This window comes from Neoarius graeffei, chromosome 23 (assembly GCF_027579695.1).
Source record: "Neoarius graeffei isolate fNeoGra1 chromosome 23, fNeoGra1.pri, whole genome shotgun sequence".
NCBI lineage: Eukaryota > Metazoa > Chordata > Actinopteri > Siluriformes > Ariidae > Neoarius > Neoarius graeffei.
The window spans coordinates 55935868-55963706 of NC_083591.1; the positions used below are offsets into that span (position 1 = coordinate 55935868).

A 27839-nucleotide genomic window follows, 5' to 3' on the forward strand; every position below is an offset into this window, starting at 1 on the left:
CAAATGGCTTCCTCCTCGGTATACAAGTGCACTTCCATGGCAGGAAAAAACTACATTTTGCCGCCTATGTACTCCCCTATTTATACAAAATTGAGTCATTCAGGATTCAGCCATGTTTTTGCTCGGCGTTAGCAGCAGTTACAGGTTTTTAGCTTTCTCCTGAAATGTTTTCTTTTATCTTGTCTTCCTCAGGGTAGTAAAACTCGCTTTCGCTGTGAACACTGTTGTTATCGCTATCCATGCTGTAAAATTAATGCTGTTCTCCTGAGAAATGTGAAAATAAATGTTGACAAAAATTGCTACTGTGTTTGTTGTTGTTGTGAACGAGCGAGTCGCCAGAGGTCCGTAACTGGGGTCCGTAACTGGGGTCTGTATCGTAGGATACGGACCCGCTCGCCAGCCAATCAGAGCGCAGGATTTGATGGAAACCGGACCGCGAAAAAAATAAATACACGTTATCACTGATACTCGCCTCATCTCTTACAAACATCACCGAGCTGTGAGCAGCATCAGGGCTTGGAGTATTTTGGTTACCAATTTTATTTACTGTGTTTTGTTCAAAATACAGCACTGTGAACTAGATCTATTTTCAAAATAGTAAGAAAGAAAGCACTTGTTCATGAACTGTCTGTTTTAGAAGAATTATTTAGTACTTATGAGCACATTTTGTTTCAAGTGTAGTGGAGTGTAAAGACTCTAAAATAAAAAATATAATTAAAATTAAAGTGAATAGCACAAGTTTGATATTCTCAAAATATCTGCCAAAAAGCTCAAAAAAAACTTTCATTTGACCTTCCAGAAGGACCAAACAAAAGCTGTGATAATCAAAAATGTAAATTTTCTTCACATAAACACCACTTGCTTGATATTGACTCAGTAGCCTCGGCGAACCATGAGGTGAATTTCGTTTATCTTTTCATCTGCCGATTATCTTCCAATACTACGAAGTTATAACGAGGTTTCTCTTATTTCATTTCTGGTTCTGAAATTTATCAAGAAGTAGAACGGGCAATTGAACTTGATCAGGATAAGTGCTGATTGGCTACGAAGTTTTGCTATTACTCATTCTTACATTCTTACAGCACGATGACATCATGGCTTCGCCACTCGTTCTTGTGTACCTTTGATAACGTGAGATCAACTGTTTGTATAGCATAGCGAGATCACAGTTCATCGTTCTGGTGATTGTAATGCTTATGTGTATGCACAGTGCGATATTGTTACATTCATTCTTACATTCTTAGAACACGATGACATCGTGACTACTGCCTCGCTTCGCCTCTATGAGGCAGTAGCCACAAAAATAAAATGTAGTTCCAGGTAAAAGTTAGGCCGCGGCCACACTACAGCTCGCGATGGGTTTAATTTGCGAATACTTGACGATGAAAAATCAGTAGCATTGCCACCAATTGTGTGATGCATGGAGAATGAATTATGGGATATTACAGATGTAGTAAATCATCCAGGTACCGTTCGATTACTATTAAATGTCTGTGAGTACTCGGACATCCAATGTACTGCTTTTTGTGTCCTGATAGTATGGAAGTATCTGTATTCAGATGCAGCCCAGGTCAAAAGCTCAAAGTCGTTCCAGGTTCGTAAAGTTCTTTCTGAAAGGTTTTGTGGTATCCCTGCACCGTCACAGCTACACTCACCAGTCACTTTATTAGGAGCACTCCCACATCCACCTGCTGTTTTGTGCAGGTCTCTAATCAGCCGATCCCTTGACATAAAATCATGCAGATACAAATCAAGAGCTTCAGTTAATCAGTTAACAATGTTCAAACATCAGAACGGGAAAACTTGTGATCTCACAGTGAAGTGTGACTTTCTTTCTTTCACTGTAACATGGGTGTTGGTTTGAGCCAGATGGACTGGTTTGAGTATTTCAGAAACTGCTGATCTCCTGGGGTTTGTTTTCACACACAACAGTCTCATAGAATGGTGCGAAAAACAAAAAACACTGAGTGAGTGACAGTTCTGTGGCTGGAAACAAACGCCTTGTTGATGAGAGAGGTCAGAGGAAAATGGACAGATTCGACGTGGTTCGATCTTTTTTTTTTTTGCCAGGAAGGCTATAGTAACTCATATAATCACTCTTTACAACCGTGGTGAGCAGAAAAGCATCTCAGCATGCAACAGAAAACGGAAGAACACATTGTGTTCCAATCCTGCAGCTAAGAACAGGTTCCTATTAAAGTGGCCAGTGAGTGTACATTGCTAGATTGCTAACGTAACCACAAATTCGCATCTCATCTCATTATCTCTAGCCGCTTTATCCTTCTACAGGGTCGCAGGCAAGCTGGAGCCTATCCCAGCTGACTACGGGCGAAAGGCGGGGTACACCCTGGACAAGTCGCCAGGTCATCACAGGGCTGACACATAGACACAGACAACCATTCACACTCACATTCACACCTACGGTCAATTTAGAGTCACCAGTTAACTTAACCTGCATGTCTTTGGACTGTGGGGGAAACCGGAGCACCCGGAGGAAACCCACGCGGACACGGGGAGAACATGCAAACTCCACACAGAAAGGCCCTCGCCGGCCACGGGGCTCGAACCCAGGACCTTCTTGCTGTGAGGCGACAGCACTAACCACTACACCACCGTGCCGCCACCACAAATTCTTCCCTGTGAAAAAGTACTTCCATCTCTGAAAGCCTGAATGAAACGGATATAGATGTTCATTTAAATTAATTTGACTGAAAACATCATGAAAGCATTGTCCTTCCAGAATAAAGCCCTGTTTCCGTTCTTCTCTTAGGAATGAAAAATACATTACAGACTCAGCTCGAAGCAATTAAGCTGAGTAAAATGCTGAAGTATTCTTTTAATTCCATGCTTTCCCAATAAACTTCATGGATTGATAGCTGTGTGATAGAAAGTCTTTTGCCAGGTCCAGGTAATTGGTTTTGCGTCTCCAACCTCATAAGTAAACATCATCCACTTAATATTAGACACCAGCTCTTTGATTAAAGCTGTCTCGTTTATTATTTTGTCTTTTAGTGCATGGTGGAAGAGTAAATAAGTCGTCCTGATTTACCCGCGGTTATTGAAGCTTCCACGAGGGAATATTCTAGTCTTCTAGTCCACGTTCGCTCACAGAGGCAGAACTGCGTCCTTCGGAGACTTTCAATGTAATTGAAGCGACTGTCTAGACAGCGTTGGTGTGTTTTGCAGCCCGCCCTGGCTCTGCCTTCAGAATAATAACATCCTGTCAGACAGATTTCAGCAATAAACTATTCATCTAGCTTAAGCAGAGCTGTCCTGTTAAATTCACGTCCATTTATCTTTGTTGCGGAGTCTTTACGCCGTATTTGACCCTGTCGTCACCGTACGTTCGCCCTCCCTCTCATTTATCAGCGTTATGAATTCCTCAAGCCATTCTCGTCAAATCTCTGGGTTCGATTCCTGTCTTTGCTGTCCATTTCTTCCATTGTGCTGCTTTCTCACTGCTTATATAGTCTCAAATAATGTGGAGCCATGATGTAATGGTTAGAGAAGCAGCTTTGGGACCAAAAGGTCGCCGATTTGATTCCCTGGACCAGCAGGAATGGCTGAAGTGCCCTTGAGTAAAGCACCTAACCCCCAACTTTTCCCCAGGCTGCTCTGGGTATGTTATACGTTGCTCTGGATAACAGCGTCTGCTAAATGCCTGTAATGTTTCTGTAGTAACACACTTATATGGTGGATGTGCCACATAATCTAAGGCTAAAAATAAATGGATTAAAATACAGTATACCGTATATACACCAATCAGCAATTACATTAAAACCACTGACAGATGAACTGAATAACGTTTGATTATCTTGTTACAATGGCACCTGTCAAGGGGTGGGATATATTCAGCAGCAAGAAAGAGAACAGTCAGTTCTTGAAGTTGATGTGTTGGAAGCAGGAAAAATGGGCGAGTGTAAGGATCTAAGTGACTTTGACAAGAGCCAAATTGTGATGGTGAGATGACTGGGTCTGAGCATTTCCAAAATGGCATATCTTGTGGGGTGTTCCCAGTATGCAGTGGTTAGCACCTACCAAAAGTGGTCCAAGGAGCCAAAGGACAACCGGTGAACTGGCGACAGGGTCATGGGTGTTGAAGGCTCATTGATTTGCAAAAGTTAATGCTGGCTAAAACAGAAAGGTATCAGCATTAACGTTTTCAGCAGTTGGTGCTTCAGTAACTCTTCTGTTCTTCGGGACTGGACCATATGGCTGAGCCTTTGTGCTCCATGCGAATCAATGAGCCTTCAACACCCATGACCCTGTCGCTGGTTCACCGGTTGTCCTTTGGATCCTTGGACCACTTTTGGTAGGTACTAACCACTGCATACTGGGAACACCCCACAGGATGTGCCATTTTGGAGATGCTCAGACCCAGTCATCTCGCCATCACAATTTGGCTCTTGTCGAAGTCACTCAGATGCTTACACTCGCCCATTTTTCCTGCTTCCAACACATCAACTTCAAGAACTGACTGTTCTCTTTCTTGCTGCTGAATATGTCCCACCCCTTGATACTGAAATAATATCAGCTGGCGTTGAGTGGTATATCAGATATATTCCATTCAGCTAGCATGATACTGAACAAATCAAAGACGAGTAGCTGAATGGAATATATCTGATATACCACGAAAAAACGCCAGCCAATATTATTATTATTATTATTATACATTCCTTTCAGGTGTTCACTACCTCTTTCTCTTTCAAAATTCTCTCAAAACCTTCCGTATTTAACAAAGCAAACCTGGCATCCATGTTTGTTTACAAATTGTCACAGTCGCTCACTGGTGTGGAAGTTTTACATCTCTAATATATGACATCATGTTGTCCTGACAACCATGCAATATGGTAAACCATATTCAACGCTCATTCTCCACTGGGTAGAGTGATGTAATACACGTAGGATAAGCGATATGCTAACAATATTGCATGCTATCAAACCAAATGAATGAAACCCGCTAGAAGGGACTAGAACACGTTTTTATTCCATCGAAAAAGTGTTCTGATGAAGTTTGCTGTAAAGAAACATTTATTGAACATTTATGGAAGGAGTTTCCAGTGTCAGTGTAAGTAATGTAAGTGATAATTTGTGCTGAAAAAGTGTCATATGTTAAAAAGTAAATAAAAAATATTAACCATTAGGGAATCACCATCCACTTTGCTGTACAGTATTTTATTACTTAAGTGCTGATGCGCTGGTCATACTGTATAGATGCTCATATATCTCATTATAACGAAACAATACAAACATTTCATCCACAGCTTTCCTTAAAACTCGATAATATTGATGAGTCATCCTGCTCTTGGAGGTGTGTACTTAAACTCCTACCCAAATAAATGCTCTTGTGGCTGTGATTTGCTGAAAAATAAGTAAAGTTCCGCCATAAGAACTTGTTAAAGAACCATAATATGTCAACATTACAAACCTCGGGTCAAATAAAATGTCAACGAGAATCAGTTTTAGTTTAAAAAATGCCTCTTTTGTCCTTGCTTATGATTTCAAAATGACTTTTTCTTCTCTTTAACCAAATCCTCACGTAAAGCATGGAAGGGAAAAGCCTTGTTTCACAAACAGGCCGTTTGTCCTTCGTCGGGCTCCAAGAGGAATTTGAATTAAAGCAATTTTCGTTTGTCCTCAGCTGTGTACCTCCCAGACTGCGCCTGAGCGGTTGCGCGAGATGAAAAATGTAATTCATCACACTTCCATTACTGAGCAAACACTGCAGATTGTTTTTTTCTCTTCTCTTCTCTTCTCTTCTCTTCTCTTCTTTGCTGAAATGCTGTTGTTCGAACACATTCTCTTCCAAAAGAACAGTCAGGAATTGAATTAATGTTATGCTCAGTATATAAACGCGCATTGAAGCTAATGCACTGGATCTGTTAAAGGAACTCATGGTAATGTGTGTAAAGTCGGCGTTATATTGATTAAGGGCGATCCATAAATCTGGCTTCATTGTCCGTAGCACCATTAAACACGTTTAATCCGTATTCAGAACATGAGAATAATATGTGAGGATTAAAATGAGGGAGTATGGAAACAAGATACAGCAGGGTATAAACAGTCAGAGTGCTCATTAAAAGGTCTAACATGGAACAGGTGTATACATTTGGGAAATGAACCAATGGTAACACGGGGCGGAGCCAAGACTGAAACAAAACAACATCATGTAGGTATAATGAGCAAAAGCACATGACATGGATTCAAAAACAGATCTATATGGCACACTTCAGAGGACAAATTCATGACTGTAATCGAAATCCACCTGGACACCACAGGTTCCCGTCCTGGGGAACCTCTGGTCCTGCATATTTTAGAGATTTCCCTGCTCTGTCACACCCACTTCACGAAAAGATGTTAATAAGCATATTAACACTGAAATGTGCAGAGCAGGAGGTTCTTCAGGATCCAGGATGGAAACCTGTTCTTCTTTGTCGAGCACTATTGCCAGGTCAGGGTCCATGTGGACCCTACTGATCCACATCATATTAATTGGAGCCCAGTTTTATGCCAGATGCCCTTTCTGCCACAGGCCTCCCATTTCTGAGCTTGGGAAACAATCACTCACACCCACGGGCAATTTAGAGTAGCCAGTTAGCCTAACTGCATATCTTTGGACTGTGGGGGAAACCGGAGCACCCGGAGGAAACCCACGCAGACACGGGGAGAACATGCAAACTCCACACAGAAAGGACCCCATTGGCCACTGGGCTCGAACCCAGAACCTTCTTGCTGTGAGGCGACAGTGCTAACCACTACACCACCATGCCACCCGATGGAAACCTGTTCATGGCACTTTAAAAAAAGTTTACGTTCTACCAAGACAGCCTTTTAATGTAAAATATTAACACTGGATTCAAGCAACATTCCCATCTTATTAAAGTGCATGAGTGCCTTTAGTGGATAGTGATTTGGATTTGCATTGCATTATGATTTACCCAAGAGCATAAACACATACGAGTGAAAGCACAATGAAAGTAGAGACTGAGAGAAAATCAGCCCCAAAGGGGTCACAAACAAATCTACACACTTATTAATCTGGCTGTCGAGTCAGAATTCATACATTTGAATTCATTTGAGTTTCTTTGCTGTTTCCTTCACTGGTCAGAAAAATGTGAACGTATCGTATCTTCACCACGTGTGCATCGAAACCACAACTATTACCCGAGCGTGAAGACTGGTTAATCTAGTGCTTCACTAAATGATTACATTACATTACATTACATTACACGGCATTTAGCAGACATTCTTATCCAGAGCGACGTACAACGAGTGCAAAAGTCAGGTACACAAAGTGCTGAACTTCTAGACAAGAAAGTTCTCGTGCCAACTAAAGAACAATCCATCCATCCACCCATTATCCGTAACCACTAATCCTGTGCAAGGTTGCAGGCAAGCTGAAGCCTATTATCCAACAAACCCTTAAAGAACCTCTGAACAACACTTTTAAAGTGTACCAAACATCAGTAGAGCTTAGCTGGATTGTAAACACCTGATAAGAAGAAAATAATCACCAGTAATTTGCACCACACATTTAAACAAAAAGTTTCTTCAAGGGTTCTTGAACGATCCATCCATCCATTATCCGTAACCGCTTATCCTATGCAGGGTCACAGGCAAGCTGGAGCCTATCCGAGCTGACTGTGGGTGAGAGGCGGGGTACACCCTGGACAAGTTGCCAGATCACTGCAGGGCTGACACATAGAGTCAAACAACCATTCACACTCACATTCACACCTACGGTCAATTTAGAGCCACCAATTATCCTAACCTGCATGTCTTTGGACTGTGGGGGAAACCGGAGCACCCGGAGGAAACCCACACAGACACGGGGAGAACATGCAAACTCCACACAGAAAGGCCCCTGCCGGCCACTGGGCTCGAACCCAGAAGTGCCCCCCGAAAGTTCTAATGCCAGCTGAACAAGTGACGACAATACTTAGTGTAATATTCTCTTGAAGTATCAATACCCAAACAGCCAAGAAAACAAACCAACCATACAAAGTACAATTAAATAGAATTCAAATGGCTAACCCCACAGCCTGGGTTGGTCTAGACCAAAACACAGTTACAGAGTGGGCAGGGAAGAAGGGGAGAGGTGCAGCCTGAAGAGGTGAGTCTTCAGTCTGTGCTTGAAGGTGGTCAGGGAGTCGGTAGATCTGACCTCAATGGGAAGGTCATTCCACCAATGAGGAACCAGGACAGACAGTAGTCTTGAGCAGGCTGGGCAAAGGTGGAGAGGAGGAGGGGCCAGACGACCAGAAGTAGTGGAGCATAGGGATCTGGTCGGCATGTAGGGGCGGATCAGTCTTTGGCGGTACGCTGGTCCTAACCCCTTGAGAGCCTGGTAAGCTAGCACTGATGTCTTAAATTTTATGCAAGCTGCGATAGGTAGCCAGTGCAGGTCAGCAAGCAGAGGGGTGACATGGGAAGAACGAGGAAGGTTGTAGACCAGGCGAGCTGCAGGGGTCTGATGGCAAAAGTTGGAAGGCCAGCAAGGAGAGAGTTGCAGTAGTCCAAGTGGGAGAGGACTACTTGGACCAGGAGCTCAGTAGAGTAGGTGGTGAGTAGAGGAAAGGGCAGATCCTTTGGATGTTGTTGAGGAATCTACACGTCTGGGTCACTGCAGCGATGTTCGCTGAGGAGGAGACTCTGTTGTTGAACACGACCCCGAGGTTCTTCACACTGGGTTGAAGGTAACCTAGAGATGTCCCCCAGGGAGATAATGATATCCAGGGGTGGAGAGGATGGAACAGGAATGTATCAGGATTAGATAATTATGTCATTATGTAAATAACTAATTTAAAATGTGTATATTTAACATCCAGAGCTTCCTTTTGCTTTCTGTTCATCCAGATCTCCAGAACACATGGCTTTTCTGCAGCTCGGTCTTACAGCTCAGTCTTTTGGCTACGTTTAGCAGCTCACATGAACATTTTTTCATTTATATTTAATGTTTACAAAGGAGGAATGAATGAAATGAAACAACTGGTACAAAAATAAATTTTCGCACAGCAAGTGGTGGCCGACTTCCTACATTTGGCTTCCGACACACCCTTTATGCCACGGTCTTACCAGCATTAATCGCTAGTTTATTCAGAGAAACACGACAAGTCTAAGAAGCTTAGATTGACACCATAATATTCACTTGAAGTGTTCGAAAATGTAGTTTTATCCGTTTTATAGCAAAAGGTCATATTTGTTTAATGTCCTGTCAGATGCTTACGAGCTGCTACCCAGCTGATTAGCATGCTAGCTAGATACTGATGTTCTCGCTCTCAGTATTGATGTATGTGATCTGTTTACGTTTCTCAGTTTTCATGGCTTTATAGAAAAATTAGCCGTTCTGGATGCTCTCAAGTGAGTATGTTGTGAACGCAGAATGAGTTTCATGTCAGCATATGTGGTGTGTGGTGTGTGTTCTGGCTAACAAAACCAGCCATCTGGCTAAAACTGGCTAATAATTATTGTTTCATGATGGTAAAGTAATGAGTAATGCTAATAGGAGAAATGAATGTGGAAATATCACATCTGTGGAAATGCTGAGGTAAAACTGCCTCAAAAAGCTGATTTTCTTTCAGAGAGAGAGAGAGAGAGAGAGAGAGAGTGGTCAGATGGAAGGCTTTGGGCTCATCATCTTTACCTCATGTCCTCTAAACCAACATTGCAGAACAAGACACACTCGAGACCCAGCTAACGGTCACATCTGCTATCTGACACACACACACACACACACACACACACACACACACACACACACACACACACACACACACACACCCTGTCTAACCCCATCACTGATCACACATGCTGGGACATCGTCCAACTCGGAGTTCCCTCTGGGTTTCTCTCTCTCCCTCTCTCTCTCCTGGATCATTCTATCTCACTCTCTTCCCCTCCTCTCGCTATCTCACCATCTTGCGCTCCCCCTCTCACTATCTCTCTCTCCTCTCTCGCTCTCCCCCTCTCCCCCCTCCTGTCTCATTCTCTCTCCCCCCTCCTTCTCTCTCGCGCCCTCTCTTTCTATCTCTCACCTTCAATATCTCCCTCTTCCCCTCTCTCTATCTCACTACCCCCTCCTTCTCTCCCCCACTATCTCTCTCCTCTCACTGTCTCCCCCTCTCTTTCGCTCCCCCCTCCTGTCTCATTCTCTCTCACCTCCTCCCTCCTGTCTCCCCCGCTTCTCTCTCTTGCCCTCTCTCTCTCCCTCTTCCCCATCTGACTATCCCCCCTCTCCCCCCTCTCCTTCTCTCTCCCCCTCACTATCTCTCTCGCTTGCTCTCTCTCTCCCCCCCTTCTCTCCCCCTCCTGTCTCTCCCCCCTCCTTCTCTCTCTCTCGCCCTCTCTTTCTATCTCTCGCCCTCAATATCTCCCTCTTCCCCCCTCTCTATCTCACTACCCCCTCCTTCTCTCCCCCACTATCTCTCTCCTCTCACTGTCTCCCCCTCTCTTTCGCTCCCCCCTCCTGTCTCATTCTCTCTCACCTCCTCCCTCCTCTCTCCCCCGCTTCTCTCTCTCTCCCTCTTCCCCCATCTGACTATCCCCCCTCTCCCCCCTCTCCTTCTCTCTCCCCCTCACTATCTCTCTCTCTTGCTCTCTCTCTCCCCCCTCCTTCTCTCCCCCTCCTGTCTCATTCTCTCTCTCCCTCTCCTTCTGTCTCTTGCCCTCTCTTTCTCTCTCTCTCGCCCTCTCTCCCTCTCCCCCCTCGCTTGCTCACTCTTTCTCCCCCTCCTTCTCTCTCTCCCCCTTCCCCCTCCACTCTCTTTCTGTCTCTCTTCCCCTTCCTTCTCTCTCCCCCCTCCTCCCACTCACTCTCTCCCCCCCCCCACTCTAACTCATGTTCTTGTGCTCTACAGGAGATGTTCACTCCCGAGTGTAAATTCAAGGAGTCTGTCTTTGAGAACTACTATGTCATCTACGCTTCCATCATATACCGGCAGCAGGAGTCGGGCCGAGCCTGGTTTATGGGCCTTACAAAAGACGGCCAAGTCATGAAGGGCAATCGCGTGAAGAAAACCAAGCCCTCCTCACACTTCCTCCCCAGGCCTGTTGAAGGTACTCACACTCCATCCCACCAAATAAAACCTCACCTACATTCATGTTCTTCACACCCATGTGTAGCTATGCGCTTCGTCGGCTATCGGCTCATGTACGACTCGATTTTGTGGAATAACTCTTAGTTATACACATTTTTAATCTGGTCATGTGGAACATCCACCAATCAGAATCAAGAATCCATAGTGTTCGTGGAACTTTTACAGATATTACTCGGTTATTTGAATTCACCATATTACTGATGTCGTAATTTTTTCTGCTTTAACAAAGAAACGAACAAACAAAACGTTCCCTGAAAGTTGCATCTTGTTTGTCCGCAGTCTGCATGTACCGGGAGCCTTCGCTGCACGAGCTCGAAGACAAGCATCGCTCCAGGAAAAGCTCAGGAACTCCGGCCATGAACGGAGGCAAAGCGGTGAACCAGAACGCAACATAGCAGGACCTGGACACGAAAAACAAACAAAAACAATTATACACGCAAAAACACAAATACACACAAACACACACGCCACCCGCTGAAAAGAACAAGCCTTCGGAAAAACACCACAGAACTTACGGTCAACCGATACGACGAAGAGGAGGGGCATCGGAGGAGGGGGAGGGGCTCGAAGCTACAAACGTAAAGCCGCAAATCAGGACTCGAACTCACATTTTATGCAACGACAATGGGGCAGGAAGGAAGTCCATCGGGTCACAAGAATAGCTTTGAGTTGATACTGTGTAAAGAAAAGATAATCGTTGAATGCTTTTCCTCATCCTCATCCTCATCCTCGTGTATTATTGGTATCGAATACAATAATATCTTCTCCTTCTCCAGTTTTGTGTTGTTGTTTTTTTAAAATTCAGATTGCACATGTTGAAACAAATGTCATTATTATTATTATTATTATTATTATTAAACTTGCTTATCGGTGAATGAATGCACTTCTAATGAAGCAAATCTGTACAAATCTGCAGTGCTGATTGTTTATGACTGTATTATAATTGTACTTAAAATTTGATTTGGTCTGCAGGTTATAAGGAGGACTTTGGGGTGTTTGTTTCTTTCTTTCTTTCTTTGTTTATTGGTCTTCCTGGACGCAAAAGCAGGGTCGCAGCTAGCTTGTGAAACGGCTTCAGCTGCAGTCATCACGTTCGTTTGTTTGTTTGTTTATTTATTTATTTATTCATTCCACGAAGAGCTGAAGTCCATCGTCCATCTTTTCTTCGCAAAAAATCATATTGATTCCGATGCAGATTTGCGCAAGATGAGATGCTGCTGCTCTGTACCTGCTTCAACCTGGAACAACGTTTTTACACAACGGACGCCTGTCTGTAAATCGCAACAATTTGGATTGCGTCCCCAAATCTTCCCAGGTCCCAGATGAGTACTTCTGAGCTGGAGAAAAAAAAAAAATCAAACTTCGCTGAGCCAGCATAAGCCTCAACTGATGGCGAAATACCTCTTCTCCCCAACTCGAGCGTTCTCCAACTCAGGTAGTCGAAAAAAGGTCTAGTTTTTGTTGTTGTTGGGTTTTGTTGTTTTTTTTGTGCCACCCTGCTCGCCCCGTCTGGGCCAAAGCACAAAGACTGGCCTGTCGGCTGTAGGTGTGGACGGGGGGTGGGGTGGGGTGAAGGGATAGGGGGTGTTTGGGTGTCGCAAACAAGCGAAGTTTCCAGCGATAAAAATTTCTCAGTTTGAGAAAGCTCCGTAAGCTATTCACAAGTCTTCCACGAGGGGCAGCAGTGAGAGCTGAACCCGAGAGTCTGCCGCAAAGAGGTGATGAAAACATATTTTTTTGCAAAGGACTCAAACCGCATGAATCAGGAATGCTGTGTTTCTTCTTCTTAATCTAGAGTAGACATGGGGGGGGGGGGGGAGTGTGTGTATGTGTGTGTGTGTGTGTGTGTGTGTTAGGGGGGTGGGATTTGGAGAACATGAAATATGAGCAATCTCTAGACAGTTCCTGAAAGGTGAGGAAGAGGCTTTAACAAAACTGTGGGGTTTGTCTTTCTTTCTTTCTTTCTTTTCTTTTTCTTTTCATTTTCTTTCGTTACGTTTTTGCTGTGTAAAAACGGAACTTTATTTTTCACGTTTGCAGATGTTTTCACCTTACCAAAACACTATCATATAAATATTAATATGCATTATGAATTATTATGAGATGTACAAAAAATATGCATTGATATTAAGAAGAATGATGTTAGAGATTGTTTCAGAATAAAGGTATGATAATAAGCTTTCACTCTTGTCCCATGGTTTGTTTGTTTGTTTGTTTGTTTGTTTGTTTCAGTGCTTTATGCAAAAGAGAGAGTATTTACAGATGAAATTAAATGAAATGTCATTCATATTGCTGTGAGTCAGACAGCGTTGCTGTTCGTCCCGTGTGTAATGCTGGAAATTAAAGTGCCAATCCAGTGTGTGATTTTTGGGATGGTGCTCCTGTGCCCTTCATCCTCCGGTTGTCATGGAAACAGACTTTTTCTCCCGAGGACGAGAAAGATTGTGTGTGTGTCTGACTTGTACCGTGTGTGTGTGTGTGTGTGTGTGTGTTACAAATGGGCTGCTCACCTCAATGCCAAGCACCAAATGTTATGTCAGGTGTTCTCCTAATGATACTGTGTGTGTGTGTGTGTGTGTGTGTGTGTGTGTGTGTGTGTGTGTGTGTGTGTGTGTGTGTGTGTGCAAACCAAATATACACAGTGTGGTAAGGTGGGAGTGTATTTTCTTCTCTGAGATGCTATCACACAGCTCGGTTCCATCATTAACCCCCTCCAGTGCAGTTAGAGGTAAGAGTGTGTGATTTTGAAGGTCAAGAGCAACCGCAAGGACAAAATCAGTGAGCGGAAACGCAGAGTTTTGAAAGATTTCATTTCCGATTTAATGAGAAATTAATTTTTTTTTTGTCACGACACTTTACTGTATATCCCAGTGTAAACAGGTTTGTGGGAGATGAATGTGATTTGGTGCAGCATCAGTTTACATACAGTATACGGCGTGTAAGCAGTGAACCACTGGGTGTTGTGCGGTTATAGGAAAATAATCAACACTGAGGTGTAGTGGAGTCACTGTTAGCACCACCGAACTGATTTATTCCTCTTATACCACAGCAATTTGCAGTGATACTGTACATTTTTCATTTATTAAAAAACAATATCATACTTTCTATCCATTTAGTGTTATCAAACATCCACAAAATAAGTTCCTGCTTACATTATAGCAGCTATAAACAATCATCCTGTCATATCACAGGTCTCTCTTTTTTCTCTCTTCTGAAGGCAAAAAGTGCAGCGTTTTGTCCTGAAAATCTTAAAATTACAGCGTTACCTCAGAGCAGTGACACTGGAGACTCCTTCCATAAAGGTTACAACTTTTACATTATTGTCTGAGTCAAACAAGAGAACATTTTAATATTAATTATTCTGTCTGCATTCACTGGATATGAGCAATCGTGCGCTCTGATTGGCTACTCTACTACTAGGATATCAGCTCATATACCTACTGTGGGGTGGCACGGTGGTGTAGTGGTTAGCGCTGTCGCCTCACAGCAAGAAGGTCCGGGTTCGAGCCCCGGGGCCGGCGAGGGCCTTTCTGTGTGGAGTTTGCATGTTCTCCCCGTGTCGGCGTGGGTTTCCTCCGGGTGCTCCGGTTTCCCCCACAGTCCAAAGACATGCAGGTTAGGTTAACTGGTGACTCTAAATTGACCGTAGGTGTGAATGGTTGTCTGTGTCTATGTGTCAGCCCTGTGATGACCTGGCGACTTGTCCAGGGTGTACCCCGCCTTTCGCCCGTAGTCAGCTGGGATAGGCTCCAGCTTGCCTGCGACCCTGTAGAAGGATAAAGCGGCTAGAGATAACGAGATGAGATGCCTACTGTGAGTAGAGAAAAACAAAATGGCAGCGTGTGTTATTGAACCAACTGAGGATGAAAGAAAAACTTGAATCGAAAACAAAGCCCCAAAAAATACAAAAAAAGCAACAAAATATGGAATGAAAATATTTGATAGTAAGAACGTATCTTTTTAATTTATTTTTCAATAATAATAATAATAATAATAATAATAATAATAATTATTATTATTATTATTATAATCGCATTTTTCACAAATTGTTCCGGTCATTTTGCCAGTTTGTTTACATTCTAAGCGGAAATTATTTTGTCGGATGTTTTGGATAAAGTTTTTATTTATCAAATTTGCAAAAAAATAAAAATGCTCTGTTTCTCAAAATCCAGTGAATGTGGAAAGAATAAAACAGTTATTCCACGAAACCTCGTCATCCATGGATTATAACTGACTCGGTGCTATGCACCTTGTCGGCTATCAACTCATGTACGACTCGATTTTGTGGAATTACTGTTAAAGTATTCATTCCAAAACTTCTGATGATTTGTTTCTTCCTGAATGTCTGACTGGAAAAGGTTCCTGGATTGTTTTTGTCCCTCCTCATGCATGACTGCAGGCTTTGTTCATCGTACCGCTGGGGAAACTGAGCACAGGTTACCTGATTGCCTTTTTGCTTCTTGCTGATGAAGGACTTTTGGACTTGAGTACAAAGCATGCCTTGGTGGTATTGATGTCAGTGGCAGTCCAGCTGTAAGGCTTTGGACAGAGCTGATAAGTGAGGCCCTGGAGTCTGCTAAACAAAATGCAACCAGCACGGGCTGATAAAAAAGCAGAGCTACACAAAAGCAGCAATAAGCTGTCCTGAGTTTTCCCGGCAATAAAACTGCAGCTGTAGATCCAACAAGATCTGAAAGTGGACACCGCTACAAAAGCATCTGGGAGAAACAAATCACAGAACAAATGTATTCAGTGGTTAAGAGACCTGAGAACAGAGCAGTGCTGGGAATAAATCAGACAACGATCGGGATAAATTGTGTTGAACCACTGCAAGGTTCAATAACAGAAAAACAGTTACAAAGACCTGGGGATCCTTCAATCACATTGGAACCTTGAGGTAGAAACTAGGACAGCAAGATCAAAGTACCTGCATGGAGGAGGATAGATCCTGAAAAGATGGACAACGAGGAAGAACAAGGTCAAAGCCTTCAACGGATATCTGTACACCCCCAAAAAAGAGAGAGAGAGCGAGAGAAAAGAGCTGCCAAGATCAGAAGTTCAAAACCTGGAAAACTACAAACATGGAAATTTAGAAAACTTTAGTCCCGGTGAAGCAGCCTTGAAGGATTTTTGAACATTCTTGAGTGCTTCCTTTCAGAAAGGTTTCAAGATAGAACTATTTTAGGAAGCTTAGGGCCAGATTTACTAGCATTTTGCTTCAGCGCAAAACATCTTCTGGTGTTAAAAACTACCATCGAGATTTACTAAAGACGCACAGTGAAAATTTAGCAAAGGAAAGGTGAGGACACAGTTATTTTTTGCAGTTGGCCTACAGTATTTGGAGGAGTTTTTCTTTTCTTTTCTCTTTTTAGTGTAGGCTCGTATTAATTTGTCCTGCTTAACAAATCTGGCCCAATGAAACATTAAAGATAGACCGCCTTTCAGATTTTCAAGTGTAGGTCATAAAAAGAATTTTCCCCAACACCCAATTATTTTTGTTTAGTGACCAAAAGCTACTGAATTCGAATCACAGACTTCAAATTTTATCAGTTTTTTTTAAAAAATGGAACAATTAATGAATTTATCTCCACATGGCCCTAAATTCTCCGCTATTTTTTCCTGCTTCACCATGACCCAATTCAAGATACTACATCATGCATCACGTGGTGGGCTTTCCCTGTTCACGCAAGGCATTGTGGGATACAAATTTGAAACAGGAGAGAAAAATGGAGGACGTGAGTGTGCGAATGAAATGTGAAAGACCGACTACAGTAACGGAAAGAAAGTGAGAAGAAAAGACGTTATGTTATATACGAAGGAAAGGAAACGCAGGACCAAACTAATAAATATGGGCGCTCAGCGAGCACCTCGGTGTGATCAGCTGTTCGTTTAGCGACAGAATGATGGAACTGTCAGTGCATGCTCAAAGGGAAACCTGTAGATGGCAGTAATGCAACACTGTGGATGCCAGCTGCCGTAAAACCCAAAAGAAGAAGAAGAAGGTAAACCTGCGCATGCGCACACGGACTTCCTCTGTCTGCTTGACTGCGCCAAGCGAGCGATTTCATGCACATTATTTGCTTTAATCCCCTCAAATTAAATAACTTCGCAGCCACAGAATGGCCTGATATTTTGTGAGATATTACAGAAATAAACAGATATCACAATCACCACATTTCAGAGGGAACTAAATTTCACTGATTTTATGAAATCGAAAGGCAGTCTCGCTTTAATTATCCAATGACTCTCCAAAGAACCCTCAAATACCCCTTTCCAACCAACAGGGAATGGGTTCTTGAACTGGTTCCATTCAGGATTCTTTGAGCCTTGATGCCAGCTAGTGAACTGGCCCATGTTTTCACCCATTTTGATCGGAACTGTTGTAATCAAGGGTGCATCATGAATGGAGAATGTTGCACAATGAACAACAGGAGTAAACAGTTGTAGCAAGATGGTGGTGGAGCGCACTGATTACCGCCAAGCTTTTGTTCTGTTCTTGCAGATGTTTGTTTTCAGTCTATTTTTTTTAAAAACGTATCCTTTTCCATTGCGTTCTCCATTGCTGCGTGCCACTTGCTCTCCAAATTAATGACATGCCCAACGAAATCATCATGTTTGTGTTGGAAAAACCAACTGTAGTTTGGATCCAGCTGGGAACCAACTTTTCAGGTTCCGAACCAATTTATTTTTTGGCAAAATTCTCAGAATGGTTCAAAATGTGGTGCATGAACAAGAATGGAACCCATTCCCTGTTGGTTGAGAAGGGGTAAAACTAAAAGCACTTTTTCTCTAACAGTCTCCCAAGTCCCAAGATAGCAAAATGTTAAACACTTGACATAGAGACCTAAACTTTGTCCCACATATATCCATAGCTAGTTACATCCATACCCTCCTCAGAGGTTCTTTGAGACTTCATTGGCTAATGAAGGGTTTTTAACTTGTTCTACCTGGAACACATGCTGAGGAAAGCACTGTAGATAATGAGGGGTTCTTAACTTCGAAACAAAGGGTGCTCCATTATCATCTGTTAGTACTTTAGCCCATCTCACCTCATAGATGTTTGAAATTCTGGACCAGAGGACATGTTACAGCATCGTAAGAAGAAGATGTACAACCCCGATTCCAAAAAAAGTTGGGACAAAGTACAAATTGTAAATAAAAACGGAATACAATGATGTGGAAGTTTCAAAATTCCATATTTTATTCAGAACAGAACATAGATGACATATCAAATGTTTAAACTGAGAAAATGTATCATTTAAAGAGAAAAATTAGGTGATTTTAAATTTCATGACAATAACACATCTCAAAAAAGTTGGGACAAGGCCATGTTTACCACTGTGAGACATCCCCTTTTCTCTTTACAACAGTCTGTAAACGTCTGGGGACTGAGGAGACAAGTTGCTCAAGTTTAGGGATAGGAATGTTAACCCATTCTTGTCTAATGTAGGATTCTAGTTGCTCAACTATCTTAGGTCTTTTTTGTCGTATCTTCCGTTTTATGATGCGCCAAATGTTTTCTATGGGTGAAAGATCTGGACTGCAGGCTGGCCAGTTCAGTACCCGGACCCTTCTTCTACGCAGCCATGATGCTGTAATTGATGCAGTATGTGGTTTGGCATTGTCATGTTGGAAAATGCAAGGTCTTCCCTGAAAGAGACGTCATCTGGATGGGAGCATATGTTGCTCTAGAACCTGGATATACCTTTCAGCATTGATGGTGTCTTTCCAGATGTGTAAGCTGCCCATGCCACACGCACTAATGCAACCCCATACCATCAGAGATGCAGGCTTCTGAACTGAGCGCTGATAACAACTTGGGTCGTCCTTCTCCTCTTTAGTCCGAATGACACGGCGTCCCTGATTTCCATAAAGAACTTCAAATTTTGATTCGTCTGACCACAGAACAGTTTTCCACTTTGCCACAGTCCATTTTAAATGAGCCTTGGCCCAGAGAAGATGTCTGCACTTCTGAATCATGTTTGGATACGGCTTCTTCTTTGAACTATAGAGTTTTAGCTGGCAACGGCGGATGGCATGGTGAATTGTGTTCACAGATAATGTTCTCTGGAAATATTCCTGAGCCCATTTTGTGATTTCCAATACAGAAGCATGTCTGTATGTGATGCAGTGCCGTCTAAGGGCCCGAAGATCACGGGCACCCAGTATGACCCTTACGCACAGAGATTCTTCCAGATTCTCTGAATCTTTTGATGATATTATGCACTGTAGATGATGATATGTTCAAACTCTTTGCAATTTTACACTGTCGAACTCCTTTCTGATATTGCTCCACTATTTGTCGGCGCAGAATTAGGGGGATTGGTGATCCTCTTCCCATCTTTACTTCTGAGAGCCGCTGCCACTCCAAGATGCTCTTTTTATACCCAGTCATGTTAATGACCTATTGCCAATTGACCTACTGAGTTGCAATTTGGTCCTCCAGCTGTTCCTTTTTTGTACCTTTAACTTTTCCAGCCTCTTATTGCCCCTGTCCCAACTTTTTTGAGATGTGTTGCTGTCATGAAATTTCAAATGAGCCAATATTTGGCATGAAATTTCAAAATGTCTCACTTTCGACATCTGATATGTTGTCTATGTTCTATTGTGAATACAATATCAGTTTTTGAGATTTGTAAAATATTGCATTCCATTTTTATTTACAATTTGTACTTTGTCCCAATTTTTTGGAATCGGGGTTGTATAACAGCCACACATAACCCACCTAGATCCCAATTACTGTCGTTTGTGATGAAGAAGAATAACATCTGCATTCATCCATCACACATCCTCCTCTTTTCTTCTCTTTACTACCACTCTTGTTTGGTTGGAGGCTGTTCCACAGGGATTCTCCCATTTTGTTTATCCTCATTCTCAGTCTCTGATGGGATGCCGGAGGTGCTTCCCAGCTGGAATGGGGAGAGCCTCATTAAAAAATAATTGGCTCCCCAATTATTAAGATGCCCTTGCTTCTGAGCTGTTAAAAAAAAAAACAACAACAAAACAAGAGTGCTCTGAGAGTACAATATCCCCTGCTGGCAACTCTTCCATAACTCTGGTAAAATGTGACTGAATTGAACGAAATTGAAATATGCGTATTACCAACATATAACAAAGAATCCTGTCAAGTTTCGTGAAATTCCTCCAAAAAGACAGGCAGACAGACGGATGGATGGACGGACGGACATTGCCACAACATAATCCCCCCTTGGGCTTTTGGCCAGCAGGGGATAAAAAACCCTCTGCTTAAAGATCAGATTTTGATGGATCACGTTGAGTAGAATTTGAAATTCAAACAGTGTGTTGGTACTTTATGTCAATGCTAAAATACTGACAAGTGTCCTAATTCTAATTCAGAACTATCAGTACCCTGATTGAGTACCTGCATCTGTTTTTCATAATCACTACCTATAAAATTAACTCTTGGTTCCCTGGAGGTTGTGGAGAGGTGGCCTAATTCCCCATGAGATGCTCGAGTTAACGGTAAACACGCACAGCTGTATCATCATCAACATCAAGCTTCACAGTCTGATTTACTCACTGACCTACTCACCATTTGGTTTTAAACAGACCTTTTTTTTAAGGTTTTTCATAGTACTCAGGTAAACATCTGGTATGCATCTGAGCTATCCAGTGATTTTGTATTCAAAATTTTGGCACATGATGACCAATCGCAGTTCTGTACGATTTCTAGCTTCAGCCTTACATTGTATACCTGTTTGGTTCTCTTGCTATCCTGGTAAGAAGAAGAACCAAATTCAAAACATTAATTACCCTTAAGGATTCTTTGGTTGTATCTCTGACGGAACATTTAACTACAACAGAGTGTTTTGCTATGGCAAGTTTTCAAGTTGAAGCCTTTTCTGGAAACTCATCTCATCTCATTATCTGTAGCCGCTTTATCCTTCTACAGGGTCGCAGGCAAGCTGGAGCCTATCCCAGCTGACTACGGGCGAAAGGCGGGGTACACCCTGGACAAGTCGCCAGGTCATCACAGGGCTGACACATAGACACAGACAACCATTCACACTCACATTCACACCTACGGTCAATTTAGAGTCACCAGTTAACCTAACCTGCATGTCTTTGGACTGTGGGGGAAACCGGAGCACCCGGAGGAAACCCACGCGGACACGGGGAGAACATACAAACTCCGCACAGAAAGGCCCTCGCCGGCCACGGGGCTCGAACCCAGACCTTCTTGCTGTGAGGCGACAGCGCTAACCACTACACCACCATGCCACCCCTTTCTGGAAACTAAGAATGCTTAATTATGCAATTAACCCTTAAAGGGCATATCACGGGTAAATTCAGGCGCAAGATCAATGTAATTCTCCTATTTTATATTAAACTTTGATCAAATATCTGTAACATTCTGCATTCTCTGCAATTTTTTTTACCTTGCACAATCCCAGAAAAATTCAGTTGAAATCAAGCCATTTGAGGTGAATTGGTCCGCCAATGAAAAAACTTGCCATTTGGATTTCCTGGCGAACATTGATTTTCGTGACGTCGTGTGCGGGACGCCTCCCTCTGAATCCTACATCAGCGCTGGTTTGTTTATGAGAAAACGATCTGGTGGTTTTCTGCAAATTTCTTCAACGTTATCATATAATTATTAAAGTGGTTAACAGATGTATCGTAGGAGGGTGTAGCAACACCAATCTTGATGGGATTAGTACTCATCGTTTTCCAAAAGACCGGACAATGAGAGAGAAATGGGAGCGCTTGGTCTACACAGGCTGTGCACTGAAACCGTGCAAAGCTCTCGCAGCCTGCTGGCGCTTCCGCAGGTGACGTCACGAATCTGGCTCCAGACTCCCTTGGGATTTTTCCAGACGCGTTTTGTTATTTTATTTTTTTCTGCTGTAGACAGATGACATTGTGCAAAATTACCCTTCTGGATGAGTGTGTAAAGGGACATACTTTCATATAAAAAAAAAACACAAAATTGGTCCAGAATATGCACTTTAATGAGCCCCAGAAGAACCCTCTCTGACAGGAAACTACCTTGTTGTGGAGTTCCCCCAAAGGAAAATAAAAGAATCCTTGAAGAATACTTAAGAATATCTACTGTGCTGAATTCAGTTGTTCAGGAGAATCCTTAATGGTTCTTTAAGCCATGGCCTAATGGAAAGCCAAGCTGGCCTAGTGGTTAGTGTGTCCGCCTCTCGACCAGGAGATTGTGAGTTCTACTCGTGGTTGGGTCATACCAAAGACCATCATAAAAATGATACCTACTGCTGTCTGGCAAGGCACACTGCAATACAGATGTGAGTTGGGAGCCAAACTCTCAAAGTTACCAGAGGACCCCCCCCCCCCCCCCCCCCACTGTAGCCCTAGCTGTATAATAGGCAAGCGGCCAAGGGCTACAGAAGTGAAGATCCGTGCCGCCCAATGTGCCTTAAGGGTGTCTTAATGCGCCTGCTTATTCCTGGGACGGGAGACTGCCTGGGAAGACCAGGTCCTGGCACAGGAGGGACTTTGACTAATGGAAAGTCATGGCCTAAAGGTTAGAGAAGCAGTTTTGGGACCAAAAGGTTGCCAGTTCAATTCCTTGGACCAGCAGGAATGGCTGAAATGCCCTTGAACAAGGTCCCTGCTCCCTGACAGAATAGAATGCCTTTTTTGTCACTGCACAAATGTACAACAAAATTTAGTTCATCATAGGAGAGCAAAGCCACCGCATATGTGCGTGCTGCCACTCTTGGGTACTTCAGCCCAAGGCCGTCCCATGTTAACCTAACTGCGTATCTTTGGACTGTGGGGGAAACCGGAGCACCTGGAGGAAACCCACGCAGACACGGGGAGAACTTGCAAACTCTACACAGAAAGGCCCTCGCCAGCCACTGGGCTCAAACCCAGAACCTTGTTGCTGTAAGGCGACAGGGCTAACCACTACACCACCGTGCTGCCTTTAAGGTTCAATGTAGAACCCTACCATGGAGTGTTCCAAGTAGAACCTTTTTTGCATAGCTAAGAACCCTTAATTATTAGCTCATATGGCCAACAAGCTTTGAACTTATCTTGTCATGTGTCATCTGTCATCCATCCGTTGTCCATCATCTGTTGTCTGGCGTCCGTTGTCCATCCGGCATCATCCACATTTCACAAAAATCGCTTCTTCGCTCTCAATTCTTCACTGATTTTTATTCTTTTTGGCAGGAAGGTAGGTCTGGGGTGCATATAACTTCTACCTAAATTTCCATAATTCAATTAATAATGAAGATATAGAGTAATTAAGCCCTAAAGAGCAGTTTTGACACAAATCACTTCTTCTCCCTCAAGTCTTCACTGATTTTGATTCTTTCTTGCATGAAGATAGGGGTACCTAGGTTGCATAGAACTTCTACCCAGATTTGCTTAAGTACAATTATTAATGAAGTTATGGACTAATTAAGCCTTAATGAGCAGTTGAACAAAAATTGCTTCTTCTCGGTCAATTCCTCGCCGCTTTGGATTCTTTCTGGTAAATAGGTCGGGATTCCGGGCGGCACGGTGGTGTAGTGGTTAGCGCTGTCGCCTCACAGCAAGAAGGTCCGGGTTCGAGCCCCGGGGCCGGCGAGGGCCTTTCTGTGCGGAGTTTGCATGTTCTCCCCGTGTCCGCGTGGGTTTCCTCCGGGTGCTCCGGTTTCCCCCACAGTCCAAAGACATGCAGGTTAGGTTAACTGGTGACTCTAAATTGACCGTAGGTGTGAATGTGAGTGTGAATGGTTGTCTGTGTCTATGTGTCAGCCCTGTGATGACCTGGCGACTTGTCCAGGGTGTACCCCGCCTTTCGCCCGTAGTCAGCTGGGATAGGCTCCAGCTTGCCTGCGACCCTGTAGAAGGATAAAGCGGCTAGAGATAATGAGATGAGATGAGATGAGGTCGGGATTCCTAGGGTGGATATCGCTTCTATATAGCTTGTATATAGTGTATATAGCTTGCAACATTTATTGCGCAAGGTGGCCCACTTTAGATCGTTCCTTCTGGACTAGACGGGGCTGGAGTGAGCTATGCCGTCATTGACGGTCTTGTTTAATTAACCCTTTAATCCTTAAAGAATTCTTGAGGAACTTTATCTGACAGGAAAATCCTTCAAGGTAAAACAAATCATAAAAGGTAATGTAGAACTCGACAACGAAGTACCTTTCCAAACCGACATGGTTCCAAGTAGAAGGAAGCCTTTTTTAAGCTTTTGGTTTGTGTGTTCTCTTACCTTTCCCATGTTGATGTTGAGGGAATTTGGCCTCTGTGTCACGTCATATTTATCTCATCTCATTATCTCTAGCCTCTTTATCCTTCTACAGGGTCGCAGGCAAGCTGGAGCCTATCCCAGCTGACTACGGGCGAAAGGCGGGGTACACCCTGGACAAGTCGCCAGGTCATCACAGGGCTGACACATAGACACAGACAACCATTCACACTCACATTCACGGTCAATTTTAGAGTCACCAGTTAGCCTAACCTGCATGTCTTTGGACTGTGGGGGAAACCGGAGCACCCGGAGGAAACCCACGCGGACACGGGGAGAACATGCAAACTCCACACAGAAAGGCCCTCGCCGGCCCCGGGGCTCGAACCCAGGACCTTCTTGCTGTGAGGCGACAGCGCTAACCACTACACCACCGTGCCGCCTACGTCATATTTATTCCCCAGTTAATCAGGAAGTCATGGATTACAGCTTGAATGTTCCTACACACTCCAATCAACTCAAACGTACAATTTCAGTGGGAAACACAATAACACTTCAGTTACATTGTGTTCACTATTATTTCCAGGGGTGCCAATAACAGTGGCACATGTGTGTCTGTTAAAAAAAGCTTTCTTCATGAGGGATTTCTTTTTGTTTTTCTCTGAATAAATTCTTCAATTAAAGGTTGGATTTTTCTCATTTTTTTCAGCGTGAGATGACGCGACTTCACTAAAAGGTGGATTTTTTTCAAACCCTTTTTACTGAATCTTTCAAAGGGGTGCCAATAATTATGGAGGGCGTTGTAGTATATTTAAAATAAAGAAACATGTTTCGAGACCCAGAATGTCAAAAGTTCCTTATTGCTGAAGTTTTATACCCTGGATATATTTCAGCTTAATGGAGTGACAGGAGCCGGAGCCCTGTCTGCTTCTGTTATATGATTTCACAGCAGGCTCACACACACACACACACACACACACACACACACACACACACACACACACACACACACACACTTCACAATCCTCATCTCATCTCCAGCCTGTTCCCACAGCTGACATCTCATCAAAATGTTGATGAGTCACACTGACAGGGTTTTTCAGTTACATTGCTGAATGAGATTGCATAAAAACAGTATATAAAACAAGTCCCTGAGAACCAGCGGAACCAGAACGAGAACCAGAGTCAGGACCTTCTCACATTTATGGAAATGAAGTGTACTGAACATTTTCAAGTGAGTGTTCAAAACGGCAGTAGCTTGGGCCAAGTTTACATTAGACCGTATCTGTCTCGTTTTCTTCGCGGATGCACTGTCCGTTTACATTAAAACGCCTGGAAACGCCGGGAAACGGGAATCCGCCAGGGTCCACGTATTCAATCTAGATCGTGTCTGGTCCGGTGCTGTGTAAACATTGAGAATACGCGGATATGCGGATACGCTGTGCTGAGCTCTAGCTGGCGTCATCATTGGACAACATCACTGTGACATCCACCTTCCTGATTCGCTGGCGTTGGTCATGTGACGCGACTGCTGAAAAACGGCGCGGACTTCCGCCTTGTATCACCTTTCATTAAAGAGTATAAAAGTATGAAAATACTGCAAATACTGATGCAAATACTGCCCATTGTGTAGTTATGATTGTCTTTAGGCTTGCCATCCTTCCACTTGCAAGTGGTAAGTGATATGCGCTGGGATCACACACACAGCGGCTCAGTCCCGAATCATTGCTTGTGCACTTCACTCGCGCGCTCTGTGAGCTGCGCAGGGCCGGAGTGAGCACCCTCCAGAGGGCACTCGCTGTTCAGGGCGGAGTGATTTGGAGCGCAGGATGCCTGCGGAGCCGAGCGTATCCGTGTATTGGTGTTGCTGTGTGCACGCGAATCATGTATTGGTGTTGCTGTGTGCACGCGAATCGTGTATTGGTGTTGCTGTGTGCACACTAATCGTTTTAAAAACGTTAATCTGATGATCCGCTGATACGGTCTAATGTAAACCCCACCTTTATCTTTCAAGGGTGGCGTTTGCATTTTGAATCTGTTCCTGTTAGCTCTCAATATGATGTCCAAAGAGCTGTCATGGCCTGTAAAGCAAGCCATCATTAGGCTGGAAAATCAAAACAAACCCATCAGAACGAGAGAGAGCGAGAGCAGAAACATTAGGCGTGGCCAAATCAACTAGAGGGGAACTTTCGGGGAAGCCATGGCCTAATGGTTAGAGAAACAACTTTGGGACCAAAAGGTTGCTGGCTCAAGTGACCTTGAGGGTAGCCGGTTATTTAGCACAAATCCGAAGTCTTTTAGCACAAGTTCTAAAGTCTTTGAGCACAACTCTGGATTATGGTCACAATAATCGAAAGAAATACTTATCTTGACATAGGAAGGGGTTTATTATGATTGCTTAGGGACTGGAAGCCAGAATTTCTGCTGCTGTGCACGTTAAAGGCCAATTTATGCTGACAATGCAGTCCTTGCAGATGGCGTCGCAGATGGCGTCTGCGTAGCCCCCCCCACCTTCGCAGACGCTCTGCGCACACCTCCCAAAAATTGTGACCACCGCAGAAGCCTCGCAGACAGCGTCGCAGACAAGAGGGCTCTGATTGATCCACTCTACATCCGCTGTACACGCACTTCCGCTTCCCTACTTTCCCGGTTTGTTTTGTTTTCACGACCACCATTTTTAAAAACACGAGCGAAGATGGAGCAGCACGAAGAGCGGTTGATCGAGGAAGTGAGGAAGTACGGACATCTATACGACTCCAGTTCTAGTCATTATAAGTAACCAGAGGATAAACACTCCACTAACCACACCCACCAACTACTCCTAGCGATTTCGCGACTTCGCGCCCCCTTGTGTTGTGGCGGTGAATAACATCGCGCACGCCTATTACTCCCCACTCAACGATAAATTACAACTGTCTGCGAAAAGCTATCTGCGAAAGCTTTGTCGCAAGAGCATGCAGAGGCCCTAAGGATCAGTTGTTGGTCCCTGAAACGTGGACTGAAAATCCGATTCTTTGGTGTCTTTGGATAGTTGCAGTCAGGGGCGCCGCCAGAAATTTTGGGCCCCATGAAAGACTAGAATTTTGGGCCCCCCAACTTTGCTCACCCTCATCACAATTGCACTATTGTCATTATTTGACTTTTGATAGCCCATGGACCTTGAGTTTGTGACTTTGTTATTACATTTTATGTATTAACCTACCAGGGACTAGATGAAAACTGGTCAGTGACTAATTCTGGTGCATTTACAATCACAAATGAAAATTCAAGATTTTGCCACATGCCTTCTTGTGCTAGGACAATTGGTAGTGAAATGTGTGATGTGACTGCTAATCAATCATAGAAAAAGTTTTCTACCCAGCATCAAAATACCTATGGAAATCCCATGGATTGTTATGTGTTAGGTAGAAAGCTTAGTGTACTGTTCTGCAAAAAAGGAATATGTTCAAAGCAAAGTTAGTGCTTACCTCCTTCTCCAAAGGGGGGTTCAGTGGTTTGGTAGGGCGGAGGTCCCCCTGAGGCTGAATCTGTGCATATTTAGGGCACCCCATTAGTTATGAAACTGG

At 43.6% G+C, this 27839-nt stretch overlaps 1 protein-coding gene across 3 annotated transcripts in view; it reads left to right on the forward strand.

Annotated features, from left to right (window-relative positions):
* Window positions 1-11491, forward strand: part of fgf12a (fibroblast growth factor 12a) — a 72213-nt gene extending 60722 nt beyond the window's left edge. For all 3 annotated transcript variants that reach the window (XM_060906470.1, XM_060906468.1, XM_060906469.1), the window contains 2 exons: window positions 10857-11055; window positions 11376-11491. In XM_060906470.1, the coding sequence (XP_060762453.1) occupies window positions 10857-11055; window positions 11376-11491 (315 nt within the window). The remainder of the gene's footprint in view (window positions 1-10856; window positions 11056-11375) is intronic.
* The last annotated feature ends 16348 nt before the right edge of the window (window positions 11492-27839 follow it).